Here is a 17,583-nt window from a genome sequence, read left to right as displayed (position 1 = left end):
CTTCAATCCTACTTAAGTACAGGAGTTTTTCGCACTTTTTCTGGTCTCGCTTGGGACTTTGTACAGGGTGAGAGACTGGAGATAAATGCAAGCTAAGAAGGGGCCTATGCCGTAGAGTACTCTCTGCAAAATGGAAGTGAGATTCGGTGCGAACTTCCCTACTTATTGTTTTCAACACCTGCCTTTACCAGTCTTTGCCAGGAATGCCAATATCTATGTCCCCTATTTGGGAATCTTTACGACGTGGGAGCGACGGTTGTTTGGACGATCGTCATGAGTGAATGATTTCATAAAGGCGAAATTTGAAATCGGTATTCCTTTTGTTACCTTCTGTTACAAAACACTGGTTAATGAATGACTCATCAGAACCCTTTGACCCGCATAGAAACTGTACTTCGGACCGAAATTTTTTGGCACGGAATAAACTGAAATTCCTGCATCCGTCCTTTCAATGCTATTTGATATAAACCAAACAGTTTCGGTAGCTCGGTAAACCAATTTCTGCTCTGTGTGCATAACTAATTGTCACTCTAAACGTTGTACAAATGTACTATTTTTTAATAAAATCATTAATTAAATATTCCATGATTAATTTTGAGCAGTTGGATGATATGCTAAACTGAAAAATCCTGAAGTAATCTACTAATCTAGAAAACTTCCTGCAGTAAATGATATTGTGGTATCCACCACTATTAAATATCCGCACCAAGCAGCGGCGTGCCCCACTACGCGCGGCCGAAAAACGCAACGTTGGCCGCACTTTTCCGTGCGCGTCCCGCTGCTAGCATCGCAGACCTCCTTCACGCGCGTGCGCGCGCACTTCAAATCATTGAAGTTGGCCACCCAGAACACAGCGATTGGCCACCCAGGATTTACAGCGATCCCAGGCGCCGGCTTTATTAACTATGGAGTCATATTCATTGCCGTCACCAAGCCATTTCTCATGGTACTATGTTCTTCATCACAACCCGGAAGTGCTGCACTGCGGCGGACTGTTACGTCTCTTGGACTGGTGTACTTGCTCGTCTATGTTGACTTGGTTGCACTCTGGACTTAGAATCTGACTGCCGTATTGGAACCTAGACTTCATCAGTCATTAGAATTAGTACGTCAACGTGAAACAAAGTTCAGACTTCTAAATTCTCATTCATAAGCGTCTAGTTGGTACTTGATAAATATGTGTATAACTTATTCTGAAACGTTAATCTCGATGCAGGACAAGAAAACAAAAATAAATGTAGAACAAAAGTATAAAACGCAAACATCGCAAGATGCGAAATCGATATAACCAATACTTTAAACAACTGGCCTACGAGAAAGCAATACGTTTGCTCTGTGACTCAAAAACAGTGTTGTTGTTGTTGTTGTGGTTTCAGTCCTGAGACTGGTTGGATGCAGCTCTCCATGCTACTCTATCTAATTCAAGCTTCTTCATCTCCCAGTACCTACTGCAACCTACATAATTCTGAATCTCCTCAGTGTAGTCATCTCTTGGTCTCCCTCGACGATTTTTACTCTCCACGCTGCCCTCCAATACTAAATTGGTGAGCCCTTGATGCCTCAGAACTTGTCCTACCAACCGATCCGTTCTTCTGGTCAAGTTGTGCCACAAACTTCTCTTCTCCCCAATCCTATTCAATACTTCCTCATTAGTTATGTGATCTACCCATCTAATCTTCAGCATTCTTCTGTATCACCACATTTCGAAAGCTTCTATTTTCTTCTTGTCCAAACTATTTATCTCAGCATTCTTCTGTATCACCACATTTCGAAAGCTTCTATTCTCTTCTTGTCCAAACTATTTATCGGCCATGTTTCATTTCCATACATGGCTACACTCCATACAAATACTTTCAGAAATGTCTTCCTGACACTTAAATCTATACTCGATGTTAACAAGTTTCTCTTGTTCAGAAACGCTTTCCTTGCCATTGCCAGTCTACATTTTATATCGTCTCTACTTCGACCATCATCAGTTATTTTGCACCCCAAACAGCAAAACTCCTTTACTACTTTAAGTGTCTCATTTCCTAATCTGATTCCCTCAGCATCAACCGACTTAATTCGACTACATTCCATTATCGTCGTTTTGCTTTTGTTGATGTTCATCTTATATCCACCTTTCAAGACACTATCCATTCCGTTCAACTGCTCTTCCAAGTCCTTCGCTGTCTCGGACAGAATTACGATGTCATCGACAAACCTCAACAGTTTTATTTCTTCTCCATGGATTTTAATACCTACTCCAAATTTCTCTTTTGTTTCCTTCACTGCTTGCTCAATATACAGATTGAATAACATCGGGGAGAGACTGAAACCCTGTCTCACTCCCTTCTTAACCAGTGCTTCCCTTTGATGTCCCTCGACTCTTATAACTGCCATCTGGTTTCTGTACAAATTGTAAATAGCCTTTTGTTCCCTGTATTTTACCCCTGCTACCTTCAGAATTTGAAAGAGATTATTCCAGTCAGCATTGTCAAAAGCTTGCTCTAAGTCTACAAATGCTAGAAATGTAGGTTTGCCCTTCCTTAATCTAGTTTCTAAGATAAGTCGTAGGGTCAGCATTGCCTCACATCTTCCGATATTTCTACGGAATCCAAACTGATCTTCCCCGAGGTCGGCTTCTACTAGTTTTTCCATTCGTCTGTAGAGAATTCGAGTTAGTATTTTGCAGCTGTGACTTATTAAACTGATTGTTCAATAATTTTCACATCTGTCAACTCCTGATTTCTTTGGGATTGGAATTATTATATTCTTCTTGAAGTCTGAGGGTATTTCGCCTCTCTCATACATCTTGCTCACCAGATGGTAGAGTTTTGTCAGGACTGGCTCTCCCAAGGCCGTCAGTAGTTCCAATGGAATGTTGTCTACTCCTGGGGCCTTGTTTCGACTCAGGTCTTTCAGTGCTCTGCCAAACTATTCACGCAGTATCGTATCTCCCATTTCACCTTCATCTACATTCTCTCCCATCTCCATAACATTGTCCTCAAGCACATCGCCCTTGTATAGACCCTCTATATACTCCGTCAACCTTTCTGGTTTCCATTCTTTGGTTCGAACTGGGTTTCCATCTGAGCTCTTGATATTCATACAGGTGATCCTCTTATATCCAAAGGTCGATTTAGTTTTGCTGTAGCAGTATCTACCTTACACCTAGTGAGATAAGCCTCTAAATCCTTTGTCCTCTAGCCATCCCTGCTTAGCCATTTTGCACTTCCTGCCGATCTCATTTTTGAGACGTCTGTATTCCTTTTTGCCTGCTTCATTTACTGCATTTTTATATTTTCCCCTTTCATCAATTAAATTCAATATTTCTTCTGTTAGCCAAGGATTTCTACTAGCCCTCGTCTTTTTACCTACTTGAACCTCTGCTGCCTTCACTACTTCATCCCTCAAAGCTACCCATTCTTCTTCCACCGTATTTCTTTCCCCCGTTCCTGTCAATTGCTCCCTTATGCTATCCCTGAAACTCTGTACAACCTCTGGTTCTTTTCGTTTATCCAGGTCCCATCTCCTTAAATTCCCACCTTTTTGCAGTTTCTTTAGTTTTAATCTACAGGTCATAGCCAACAGATTGTGGTCAGAGTCCACATCTGCCCCTGGAAATGTCTTACAATTTAAAACCTGGTTCCTAAATCTCTGTCTTACCATTATATAATCTATCTGAAACCTGTCAGTATCTCCAGGCTTCTTCCATGTATACAGCCTTCTTTTATGATTCTCGTAGCAAGTGTTAGCTATGATTAAGTTGTGCTCTGTGCAAAATTCTACCAGGCGGCTTCCTCTTTCATTTCTTTGCCCCAGTCCATATTCACCTAATACGTTTCCTTCTCTCCCTTTTCCTACTAACGTATTCTAGTCACCCATGACTATTAAATTTTCGTCACCCTTCACTACCTGAATAATTTCATTATTTGATCATACATTTCTTCAATTTCGTCGTCATCTGCAGAGCTAGTTGGCATATAAACTTGTACTACTGTAGTAGGTGTGGGCTTCGTATCTATCTTGGCCACAATAATGCGTTCACTATGCTGTTTGTAGTAGCTTACCCGCATTCCTATTTTCCTATTCATTATTAAACTTACTCCTGCATTACCCCTATTTGATTTTGTGTTTATAACCCTGTAGTCACCTGACCAGAAGTCTTGTCCTCCTGCCACCGAACTTCACTAATTCCCACTATATCTAACTTTAACCTATCCATTTCCCTTTTTAAATTTTCTAACCTACCTGCCCGATTAAGGGATCTGACATTCCACGCTCCGATCCGTAGAACGCCAGTTTTCTTTCTGCTGATAACGACATCGTCTTGAGTAGTCCCCGCCCGGAGATCCGAATGGGGGACTATTTTACCTCCGGAATGTTTTACCCAAGAGGACGCCATCATCATTTAATCATACAGTAGAGGTGCATGCCCTCGGGAAAAATTACGGCCGTAGGTTCCCCTTACTTTCAGCCGTTCGCAGTACCAGCGATGTACAATGTTATTCTGATTAAAATTTTATCCCTTAATATTGTTGCTCTTTATCTTAATTTTGTAAGCAATCATTATAACCAGAATTGTTATTGTAATCACACATAAAATGATTGTATAAATTAACGTATCTCACTTCATGATAAACTGCCTGAAAAGTGACAAGAGAACACTTTTCTGAAATCTTTTACTCATTTGAAATCTCTGAACTTCTATTTCAACTGATACATTCCGACAATCACTATACCTTATGGTGAACATTGATTTTGATAATACTTAAATCTGTTGACCTACCTGTGCTCAAAAATGCTCGTTTGTCCTGCAAACTGTTGCTATTACGAATATTGAACTGACTGTCCAAGGCCATATTGCCTTTACCCCACCTGCGATGTGCAATGCAAGATGGTATCTCAACAATGTTTACAAAAATCCTTCAGCAGGCTACAACTTACAACATGCAGTGCGAGTATACAAAACAGATCCATGAAGGCAAAGAATGGAAAACGAGGAAGCCAACTAACAACTGCTAAATGAGAACATAGACTATTCTTCATTAAGGCAGAACAATACACCCTTTCATGAAGTTCTCACAATTTGACAAGTTTGCAAACTACTTCTTAATAATTTCCCTGTGTACAATTGTTTTCCTTGACACTCGTTTCATTTCATTAATGTGCTTCACTATAAAACTTCTCAGAGTAAACTTTAAATGTACATAATGTTCTAACAATAAGAAACTACACAGTTACTAATACGTATATATAAAAACGTAGATTACCTTAGAAAACTTAGCTTCTGACATTCTTGCATTCATGTTATCTCAGTTTTACAAAAATTTTCCTTAGGATACATTAATCCTTTTCAAATAATGCTGCCCCACTACTCGGCAGGCCAGCTTCCATCCTCTCAAACGAAGTACATTGCTAGACTGTCAAACACACTCTACTTGCTACTCTCTTCACAAAAAAGTATGGGGAGCAGACTTACAAAGAATATGGTTAAATCGATACTACATATGTTGAGTACATTTATCAAATTTTCAACTTCATTCACAATTATTGCCAAAACTACCTAAAAACTGTCATGGAAAACAAGACCGTCCCCTTTCAAACGGACTTATGATTTTCATCGGAATTCCAGATAACACTTGCACTTTCTGGAGGCTGATATAACCAACATAGAGCATTCGTCTACCATTTTCATCCTTTTTATCAGTGTTGTGTTAATAAAGTGTAGAGCTATGATGAATTTATTGTGTTTTTCCTGATTATAACTGTGTGAAAGAAACTACATCAGAGGCAAGTACACCCAAGAAATATGCATTTATGTAGTAGTAGTTCTTCCACAAAGACATCATCAATAGTATCTGTTTGTCAGTCTAGGTAAAGCTATCAAAATGGCAATAAAATCATATACACTCCTGGAAATGGAAAAAAGAACACATTGACACCGGTGTGTCAGACCCACCATACTTGCTCCGGACACTGCGAGAGGGCTGTACAAGCAATGATCACACGCACGGCACAGCGGACACACCAGGAACCGCGGTGTTGGCCGTCGAATGGCGCTAGCTGCGCAGCATTTGTGCACCGCCGCCGTCAGTGTCAGCCAGTTTGCCGTGGCATACGGAGCTCCATCGCAGTCTTTAACACTGGTAGCATGCCGCGACAGCGTGGACGTGAACCGTATGTGCAGTTGACGGACTTTGAGCGAGGACGTATAGTGGGCATGCGGGAGGCCGGGTGGACGTACCGCCGAATTGCTCAACACGTGGGGCGTGAGCATTCCACAGTACATCGATGTTGTCGCCAGTGGTCGGCGGAAGGTGCACGTGCCCGTCGACCTGGGACCGGACCGCAGCGACGCACGGATGCACGCCAAGACCGTAGGATCCTACGCAGTGCCGTAGGGGACCGCACCGCCACTTCCCAGCAAATTAGGGACACTGTTGCTCTTGGGGTATCGGCGAGGACCATTCGCAACCGTCTCTATGAAGCTGGGCTACGGTCCCGCACACCGTTAGGTCGTCTACCGCTCACGCCCCAACATCGTGCAGCCCGCCTCCAGTGGTATCGCGACAGGCGTGAATGGAGGGACGAATGGAGACGTGTCGTCTTCATCGATGAGAGTCGCTTCTGCCCTGGTGCCAATGATAATCGTATGCGTGTTTGGCGCCGTGCAGGTGAGCGCCACAATCAGGACTGCATACGACCGAGGCACACAGGGCCAACAACCGGCATCATGGTGTGGGGAGCGATCTCCTACACTGGCCGTACACCTCTGGTGATCGTCGAGGGGCACTGAATAGTGCACGGTACATCCAAACCGTCATCGAACCCATCGTTCTACCATTCCTAGACCGGCAAGGGAACTTGCTGTTCCAACAGGACAATGCACGTCCGCATGTATCCCGTGCCACCCAACGTGTTCTAGAAGGTGTAAGTCAACTACCCTGGCCAGCAAGATCTCCGGATCTGTCCCCCATTGAGTATGTTTGGGGCTGGATGAAGCGTCGTCTCACGCGGTCTGCACGTCCAGCACGAACGCTGGTCCAACTGAGGCGCCAGGTGGAAATGGCATGGCAAGCCGTTCCACAGGACTACATCCAGCATCTACGATCGTCTCCATGGGAGAATAGCAGCCTGCATTGCTGCGAAAGGTGGATATACACTGTACTAGTGCCGACATTGTGCATGCTCTGTTGCCTGTGTCTATGTGCCTGGGGTTCTGTCAGTGTGATCATGTGATGTATCTGACCCCAGGAATGTGTCAATAAAGTTTCCCCTTCCTGGGACAATTAATTCACGGTGTTCTTATTTCAATTTCCAGGAGTGTATATGTGATGTCAAAGTTATCAGATTCTGAAGTCAAACTGTAGAGGGGCATATTTTTGTTATATGAATACAATGAATGTCCAAAACGCGTCAAAGGAACAAATTCAGAAAATCACCTATGTCATACCACGCACAGAATACACAGACACCAAGATAATATTCAGGATGAGAAACACAAGTAGCCCTGGCAAAAGGACAGCATCAACAGTATCTACAAATATTCTTAACATCGGTTTGTTGCAGGATTCTCGAACATATTCTCAGTTCGAATATAATGAATTTCCTTGAGACAGAGAATCTACTGTCCTTGCAACAGTACTGCATTAGAAAACATCCCTCGTGCGAAACGCAACTCGCCCTTTTTTCACATGATATCTTGTGAACCATGAAGGGTATCAGACGGATGCCATATTCCTTCACTTCCGGAAAGCGTTTGACTCGGTGCCCCACTGCAGACTCCTAACTAAGGTACTAACATGGGATTGGTTCCCAAGTATGTGAGTGGCTCGAAGACTTAAGTAATCGAACCCAGTACGTTGCCTTCGACGGTGAGCTTTCATCGGAGGTGAGGGTATCATCTGGAGTGCCGCAGGGAAGTGTAGTAGATCCGCTGCTGTTTTCAGTCTATATATATGATCTTTTGGATAGGGGGGAAAGCAATGTGTGGCTGTTTGCTGATGATGCTGTGGTGTACGGAAGGTGTCGTCGTTGATTGACTTTAGGAGGATACAAGATGACTTGGACAGGATTTGTGATTGGTGTAAAGAATGGCAGCTAACTCTAAATATATATAGGAAAAAGAATCCTGTAATGTTTGAATACTCCATTAGTAGTGTAGCGCTTGACACAGTCACGTCGATTAAATATTTGTGCGTAACATTGTAGAGCGATATGAAGTGGGACAAGCATGTAATGGCAGTTGTGGGGAAGGCGGATAGTCGTCTTCAGTTCATTGGTAGAATTTTGGTGAGATGTGGTTCATCTGTCAAGGAGACCGCTTATAAAACACTAATATGACCTATTCTTGAGTACTGCTCGAGCGTTTGGGATCCATACCAGGTCAGACTGGGGGAGAACATAGAAGCAATTCAGAGGCGGGATGCTAGATTTGTAACTGGTGATTTTGATCATCACGCGAGTGTTACGTAAATGCTTCAGGAACTCGGGTGGGAGTCTCTAGAGCATAAGACGCGTTCTTTTCGTGAATCGCTACTGAGGAAATTTAGAGAATCAGCATTTCAGGCTGACTGCAGTACTGTTTTACTGCCGCCAACTTACATTTCGCGGAAAGACCACAAAGATAAGATAAGAGAGATTTGGGCTCGTACAGAAGCATATAGGCAGTCATTTTTCCCTTGTTCCGTTTGGGAGTGACACAGGGAGAGAAGATGCTAGTTGTGGTAAGAGGTACCCTCCGCCACGCACCGTATGGTGGCTTGCGGAGTATGTATGTAGATGTAAGTGTGATTGAGACGTGTTATTTACTGGTATTAAGGAAAACGTGGAAGGGAGGATCCACCAATGTAATCTTTCACACAACCTGTTTATTTAACAATATATAAAGATAAATTTGTTTTCTTTACAAATTATCAAGTTTGTGAAATGAATAAGCTCCTACAAGAGAAATCAAAACAAGAACAACACGACAATAATTACAAGGGCCCAGACCTGCAGCCCTCTCGTTATCGGGTGAAACAGCGATGGTTACTACCGCAATGGACACAGTTACTCTCATTAAATGCCCTTCTGCAACACGTGAAAACATATAAGAAATATTGATGACAAGAGTATTTCAATTACGCAAATAAATAACGTAATTTATTTTATTTGGAAACTGTATGTCGAAAGGTTGGGGGTTAAGATTCGCAGCTGTGTTTAAAGGTGAAACAAATTAGGAAACATTTGTGACATTGATAAGGCTTGCTTCAAAGCGAGCAACCTTTTCATTTCAGTCAGCAGCAAGGTGCCAAACCAGTACCTTTTGACAATCTTATTCTGACTAGAGCCCTGGTGGCAGTTGGCCGTTTACATGTTAAAAATTAAATTACTTCTCAATTATGAAGGTCGCTCTGAAGGAACATTTTAAAACATTACGAATGAGCACTTATTACAAGAGAACTCACTCGGCGGAACCACAAGATCCAGTTAAATGGCTCTGAGCACTATGGGACTTAACATCTGAGGTCCTCAGTCCCCTAGAACTTAGAACTACTTAAACCTAAGTAACCTAAGGACATTGCACACACCCATGCTCGAGGCAGAATTCGAACCTGCGACCGTAGCAGTCGCGCGCTTCTGCCGAGGTACAGTTTAAAATACCCCAATAATGACCCGGTCTTTCAAAGACAGGAACGCACGGATTAGTACAACAGGTAGTTCAGACTATCTTAAATTTAATTACAGTCAAGGAAACGGTTAGCATCTAAATCTAACCACAAGATCCCTGTTTGCTTAACGGCCACCTGTGCCTTGGTACAAGTGCTGCGACTGTATTTCCGACCAGGAGCTGATTCAATAAAACATTAATGATCGGGTATAGACTTGAAAGGAAGGGTAATATAGTATCAGAAGTAATTTTCAAACGACCATTAGTGTCTAGTACAATACTACAGCCTACATTTACTACCAAAGAGCCGACGTAGTAAACTCTGAGGGTCGGTACAAACCAGGAAATAACTACTAGATTGGGTAGACAATGACACCAATCACCACGAGGATTACGGAGTGTTACTCCCGTTTATCAGCAAGCAGCCCCATGGATCGACGGTGCGTCACGGCGGTTACTGAATGGTGCCGATGACATTCAGGTAGAAGGGGACAGCCGGGCCACTTGCGGTCGTCCGGCACAAATGTTGCCAACCAGCGGCCTGGTGCTTGTAGTCGACGCGGACCGCCGTGAAGTACTCCGGTATCCTTTCCCTGGGCACGCCCTCCTTCCGTAGCCCGGACCTCGTGACCGCCTCTTGTCGCGATACTACCGCCAATCCCCAAATTTGGTGCCTGCTTTCTCGGGCCAGCGAACCCGTAACTATATCGGCAAGCAAAGAGCTTCTAAGGAAACAACCCACAGATACCAATTCTTCCTCATAGTTTTTGACAACTAGCCCACAAGAGGAATAGTCGGTCCTGCCCTTGAGCTAGTGGCGCCAGACAGAACAGTCTACTGAATTAATGGCGCCACGGCTCAGTCAGTATAAGTGAAGTAATCAATATGACAGTATAAATATATTAATATGTCATGTCAAACCAATACACACCTTAGTCTTTTAAATCACATGAACACCAAAAGTCACTATACCCATGTAATCAAAATCTCGAACAAAAAGCACGTCGTCTAAAAGATAAACCATGTGCTAACGAACTAGTGAGGAGGTGACACAACACGCCAGTAAGAAACTGTAAATAAACCCAAACTATCTGTTTAAAGTAAGACTGCAACAATGTGTCTGTTTAAAGTAAGCCTATGAACACGTAACGCCAGAGCCTTGCCTCAGGGGTGGCAACAGTTGCCGTCATAGCACCGAAGTTAAGCGCTGCTGGGCTTGGTTAGTACTTAGACGGGTCACCATCAGACTCTGCCGAGAGCTGTTGGCAAGCGGGGTGCGCTCAGCCCTTGTGAGGACAGGAGCTACTTGACTCAGAAGTAGCGACACCAGTCATGAAAACTGGCAACGGCCGGGAGAGCGGTGCGTTGACCATATTCCACTTCGTATCCTCATTTGTTCAATGCCTCCTTGTTGGTTTGGTTATGGACATGTGACAGAAATCTGTAAGTCGACTATAAATATACATAAACAACCAAATGCACTGGCAGTATTGTAAGACATGTCCAATGGAACCCGGGAGAGGGTAAATGCAAACCTGTGTAAAACTCAAGAAGGGTGCAGAACCACTAAAAGCGTCACACACGACTAAAATAACTGCTTGTTGAAAAGACGGAGATATTCAGCAATATCTAGTGATAATTCTTGGGATAGCTCACGCAGTTCTTCCACCAATCATGTAACAAAAGGCCAATGACAGTAATGTGTGAGCAAGCATAGATACTCAGCTGAAAAATCCGCCAAATACGCTCAAAACCTTACATCCCTTGTGAAACTGTGCATAATCAAATAGCCCATATTATGTCTAATAATAATTGTATCATGAAACATCCAATTACTAATGAGAGAGCATTAACAGCATCTACGTAGTCGATGCTATAACAGTTAAATGCCTGTGACATTTGTTGATATTATATTATATTGCCGACTGTATTCTGCCTGGTTGCACCAGTTTTACAGGGGTTGGTGTAAGTGCTCGTCTTACACCGTTACTCCTTCTTGCGACGTTACCCAGTAGTGTATATAGGTTCGGTACAGGCATTCCATGGTTTGTTTTCTAACGTAATTCACTCATGTTTCTTGTGTTTGTTGAAAGCTTTGTATGTATAGAATTAATGGATTACATACACATGATTAAGTGTAATACAATTTTGCATCGGTATCAACGTAATTCTTTGGTACAACATTTGATACGTATGAAGTTTTGTCACATTTAATATTACTGCTTATATATCATAGAGTCTACTGATCATATGTGTTAAATGGATGTATATTGATAATTTCTTATATCCACAAGTTAGATAATTGTTCTTGTTTCATATTTGTTTCGTGGCAGTACATGATATATGAACATATTCACACATGTATGTTGTTCAAGCTGAATAGTTTCTTATGTTTTTTTAAATACATTCGGTATATATTATCATATAGGCGGTTTTCTACATTTCATCTTTTGACATGTTTTGAACACAAATTTTATGCAAATGATATAAATATGCCCCTCTACAATTTGCACCTCTCCATTTTATAGCTTCGACATGGCACACAGAAGTATTTTATTGTCTTTTTTATACCTTTACCTATACTGATACTCACCTACTGTTCATGTCGACGTTATGCAAGGGCTCCTCTCACATAAATGTGTTCTTATTTGGTTTACTTATTTCTGGTATTGTAGTTTCCTTCATACATGTCACTTTCTAAAGCTATTTTTGTAGATTACTATGTTACTTCAGGATTTTGTAGTTTAGTGTATCACTCAATTTGCTAATTTTAATCATGGAATATTTAATTGATGATTTTATTAATAAATGATATATTTATACAATTTATAGAGTATAAGTTCGTTATGGTAGATTTTATATATATATATATATGACAGTGATGACAGTGGAGGTACCCGCTGATTCTATCAAATGATTACTGTACATTCACTTGCATAATAATATTCTGTTTCTGATTTGGCCTTTGTATTTTCATGCAATTGCATGGTTGGCTGGCTGATGATACTATTATTATTCTTTACGTATAAAGTCCTGGAAATGCTGAGAGATGACAATTTACTCTCTCGCCTACTTTTCACATACAGAAAATTATTAAAAATTTCATTACAACCTGACACGCCTTGAGTGAGACTCTAGAAAGTTAACAGTCTGAGCAGACTTTGATGGAGCCTACTAGGGCGCTAAAAGCATGAAGTACTTTTATGGTTCTTAGCTTGTAGAAACAATATGTTTCGAGTTGAAAGCAATTTGTGGCGAGCCCATCCCATAGTAAATCTTGCCAGATATTTCCACAGCCATACAGGGCAGACAGGGCAGTCTCTCATTGAGAAAGGACTCCAGCAGAACAATGCTGCAATACTTGCCGTGGTGCCAGCAGAAGCCTGGGCGGGGGTAATGGCCTAAAGGAATGCGTCTACACAGTGGAGTCGTAAACCGGGTTGCAAGTTACATCGCCACACAAAGCAAACAGGGTAATATACTCCTGCTCCGGTATTTTCAGGGCGTATAGATCTCAATCGCCACTTGCTCTCAGCTGCACCTATATTGAGAAATTACAGTAGATTTGCTCAATCAAAGTCTGCTCAGCGTCAGATTAGTTCAGATTGCATTATCCACATTTTAGGGCCAGAGTACTTGACTCACTCCACTAGTTAAACTGTCCCTGCCACCCAGGATCCTTGTCCAGTGTAGTCTTAAGCTACCTGTTAGTTGTTTACAATGTACAATCAATAACTTGTTTAGCGAACACTAAAACTATGCCAACATTCTCAGTCATTTATATAGTCCCACCAGGGTTACCTTTCAATGCTGTATTGAGACACCGAAACTGTTTGCTATATAGTAAAGAACATCCAAAGGACGGATGCAATGGTTTCATTTTATTATGTTAGTGAACAGCTGAAGTTCCACAAATCTTTAGTCAGAAGGTTGGATGTAAAAATATTTATCTTTTTCTAAGATCTGATGACAGCAGTTATTGTAACGCTGCGTCTCACGAGTGTTTGTAAATTCTTCAAAGTGTCTTCCAGCCTCGTCCAGGCAATAGAGGTTAACGCGGCCGATGTGCTACGCAAATGATCCTCTGGACAGTAATGTTAACATTATGTCAAAGCACTCCAGACAGAAGGGGTTTGTGACACAGGTCACGGCCGATCTATGAAAAGGACAGATGTGTGACAAACTTACCCATCCCTCTTCCCCAGTAGAAATAGCTCAGAATCGTAGCTATAATGGTATTAATAATCAAGATTAGATACAACATGCTGCGTGCATCGATATTTTTACAGATGCACGAATTTCTCGTTTTGGGTGTTATTTTTTGAAAAGAGAGAGCAACAGTCTGTGCTTACTCAGCAATTTCCGAATGTTGTTAGTCTCACGCTCTTCTCCAGAGCGGAATTTATAACCTCTTTAAACTTTGCAAATATTTCCTCTGATTAACTGTACATTTGAGATCCTGTTTATGTAAGTATAAATAATTTCTATCAGTTGGGAATCGTGTTCATTGTGGAGGTAGGTGATTCCAGTGTATTTTGTTTTCCGACTCGTGAGAGCCAGACAGCTCTTGTGGGTCTTCATCCTTTACAGCCGAATATCCAATAAGGCACGAAGCGCGGCAGGCGCATACGAGTGGGGAACATCTGGAAGGTGAATCCCATTTGTGTGATTCGTCTGATTTCTACTGAAACCTCCCGAAAACTTTGATTGAAATTGGTCGCTGAGACTACTTAAATCTATTTCTCGGAAAATGTTACCAGCTGTCTCGGACGAAGCTTAAATTTAGTGGATGCATTTGTTATGTAAGTGTGAATAGGTTCCACACTCTACGTCATGGAGGAAACAACGACACTGTGAGAGAGATTTCGGCTTGGGCGTCAATATAACCGCTTATCGGTTACATATTTCCTTCATTTATTGCCAGTTGCTTCCCTGACGAAGACAATAGTGATTTTTCAGGTTTGTTTGCATCAGAATTATTGGCGAGCGTCTGGATTTTCGTAGCAAATAATCGTACCAAGTCCACCAAGAACGGTTTATACAGTGATGAGATACTGGTATCGATTTGCCCCATAGAAGCATTAGGGAAGTAACAGTAGCAGACGCTGTGATCTGCCCAGGTCTGTAGTATGGACGTCAGCTAGATTTCATTTCTCAAGTCCCACTACGATGACTCCGCGCCGCACTGGAGTAGCCGAGCGGTATGAGGCGCTGCAGTTATGGACTGTACGGCTGGTCCCGGCGGAGGTTCGAGTCATCCCTGGGCATGGGTGTGTGTGTTTGTCCTCAGGATAATGTAGGTTAAGTATTGTGTGAGCTTAGGGACTGATGACCTTAGCAGTTAAGTCTCATAAGATTTCACACACATTTTGATGACTCCACCTCTGTCCTCACGATTTGTGCAAATTTTTATATGGACGGCTTTTCTCTGCCAATCAGCGTCTCCGACATTTATCACCGATTATCTCACAGTCGGTTTAATGGAGAAGCCTAGCGTGCTTTACTCGCAGTTCACTGCGACACATCCTCATTAATCTGATTCGTTTTTCAATTATTAATTATAGTAAGCAGAATACATGATGTGTTGGTTTAGTTTTGTACAGAGCACGATACCACAGGCGTATTAAGGAAATAACTGGACTAAGATAACACAATGGTTAACACTTCAAGATACCAAGTACTTGTGTACCTACCTTGGTCAGAAATCCAGTACACGCAAAAATAAGCAGGTAGCACATTGCGATCTCTTCCAGCTCTGGTGGGGGGTCAATGATGAGCTTGAGGCCCGAGAAAGTCGGCAGCCACGCGAGGGAGACCAGCGACACGGCGGCGCACACAGCCGACCGCGCGCGCCCTCGACCACGCCGCGGCCACCACAGGCCCATCAGCCGGCGGACGGTCGCTCCAGGTCCCAAAAGCGTCTGCATCTCCCCACGCTTTACCAGCTCCATTGAAGCGGCGATAGCTTCGGCGCTTGCTGCTGCCCAATGAGAGGAGCCTGCAACATCACCCATGCTTGCTTCGATTTCTGCAATTGTCGAGATCTGCTTGCTTTGGAGGTAATCTAAATGTCAAAATAAATCCGCATTGTGGCAGCATACTAGACGTTTCGTGATACGAGACTTAGTTTCAGGAAATCAATATTAGCGTAAAGACTGCAAAATAGGGAACCTCAGTTTGAAGAAACACCTAGTTAAAATCATTACCTCAAATGGCGGATTGGAATGCCAGTAACGTATATAACAGACTCCACGAGTTCAGACAGTTCCTACGAGAAAAATAACGGTGACCTCTGTCTTGTATCTGAAACACACTTGGGGTTAGGTTTGCAGGTCAACGATGCCAGTTATACTTCTTCTTATTGAGCAGACAGACTGATGAGCCAGAGGCCTCGCCGCAGTGGTAGTACCGGTTACGTCCGACCCCGGTAGCTGAGCAATCAGTATGACAGAATGTCAATCATAAGGACCCGGGTTCGATTCCCGGCTGGGTCGGATATTTTCTCGGCTCAGGGACTGGGTGTTTTGTTCTCCTAAGCATCATCGTCATCATTTCGTTACCATCGATGCGCAAGTCGCCGAAGTGGCGTCAAATCGAAAGACTTGCACCCGGTTAACGGTCCACCCGACGGGAGCCCCTGGTCACACGACATTTACCACACCGGTTTCCGTCAAACACCGATGTTAAGAGCTGTCATGCTTCGTCAGTAATTAGACTGGTGACAGCCCAGGCCTACCGAGTGCTGTTGGAAAGAGAGGTGCACCCAGCCCAGGTGGGGCCAGTTGAGGAGTTATTTGCCGGCTGCGGTGGTCTCGCGGTTCTAGGCGCGCAGTCCGGAACCGTGCGACTGCTACCGTCGCAAGTTCGAATCCTGCCTCAGGCATGGATGTATGTGATGTCCTTAGGTTAGTTAGGTTTAAGTAGTTCTAAGTTCTAGTGGATTGATGACCACAGCATTTGAGTCCCATAGTGCTCAGAGCCATTTGAACCATTTTTTTTTGAGGAGTTATTTCACTGAGAAGTAGCGGCTCCAGTCACGAAAACTGACAACACCTAAGAGAGCTGTGTGCTGACCAGCTCCTCCAGTGGCAGCTACCGCCTGAGGCTGATAGGGCAGTCGGTCGGTACCTCTGGATCTTCCGAGACCTCTTCCGACGGAGAGTTTAGACCGATTGATAGCGGTTAGGGAAAGAGCAATTTGCTCCGAGATTATTAAAAGCCAAAACAGAGATGAGGGCTATCTTGAGGTATTTTATTTTAAGCCTATTTGTGTTCAATTAACGTGCTGTCTGCGCATGTATATCATTACTCTAAATATTTTCTTACGCACGTTATCTGTATTCGTATAAATTTTTACTGGCATTGTATGTTATATATGACGGAACAAATATATACGCTGTATTTAATGCTTCGTGATGGACCAACTATGCACATTAGCAACATCTGTGTGATTTCACGAAAGCAGAACATTACTTTCCATTATGAAATATTAACTCTTCAGTGGAGTGTGCGCTGATATGAAACGTCCTATCAGATTAGAACCGTGTGTCGGACCGAGACTCTAACTCGGGACCTTTGCCTTTCGTGGGTGAATGCTCTACAATCCAAGCCACCCTAGCAGTTCTCACGACAAAGGTCCAGAGTCCGAGTCTCGGTCCGGCACACTATTTTAATCTTCCATGAAGTTTCAGAAGATTACTTTATGTAGACAACAAATGTTGGTAGCTGCCCTAGCACGAAAACATGGGAGTGAAAAAGTGGGAGGATATCTCGGAAATTTCAAATTGATACGATCTGAAGACAGTGGAAAAGTGACTCCGTATGATGAATCGTGAAAAAAATGGCGGAATGTTCCATTTTTAACAATGTTAATTAAGATCGGGGTTGGTGGCAAAGAGGAGGGGGGGAGGGTTTAGGTGGCTGTAGCCCCCCGCCCCAATGGAGTA

At 42.9% G+C, this 17,583-nt stretch overlaps 1 protein-coding gene across 1 annotated transcript in view; it reads right to left on the bottom strand.

The window, feature by feature from the left end:
• The window catches only part of LOC126278978 (odorant receptor 43a-like), a 55,921-nt gene extending 40,333 nt beyond the window's left edge, over positions 1–15,588 (bottom strand). The window contains exon 1 of the mRNA XM_049979322.1: positions 15,331–15,588. Within this exon, the coding sequence (XP_049835279.1) occupies positions 15,331–15,588 (258 nt within the window). The remainder of the gene's footprint in view (positions 1–15,330) is intronic.
• Between the last annotated feature and the right edge of the window lie 1,995 nt (positions 15,589–17,583).

Source organism: Schistocerca gregaria, chromosome 1, assembly GCF_023897955.1.
Source record: "Schistocerca gregaria isolate iqSchGreg1 chromosome 1, iqSchGreg1.2, whole genome shotgun sequence".
Lineage (NCBI taxonomy): Eukaryota > Metazoa > Arthropoda > Insecta > Orthoptera > Acrididae > Schistocerca > Schistocerca gregaria.
This window is presented reverse-complemented; position numbering and strand designations above follow the sequence as displayed.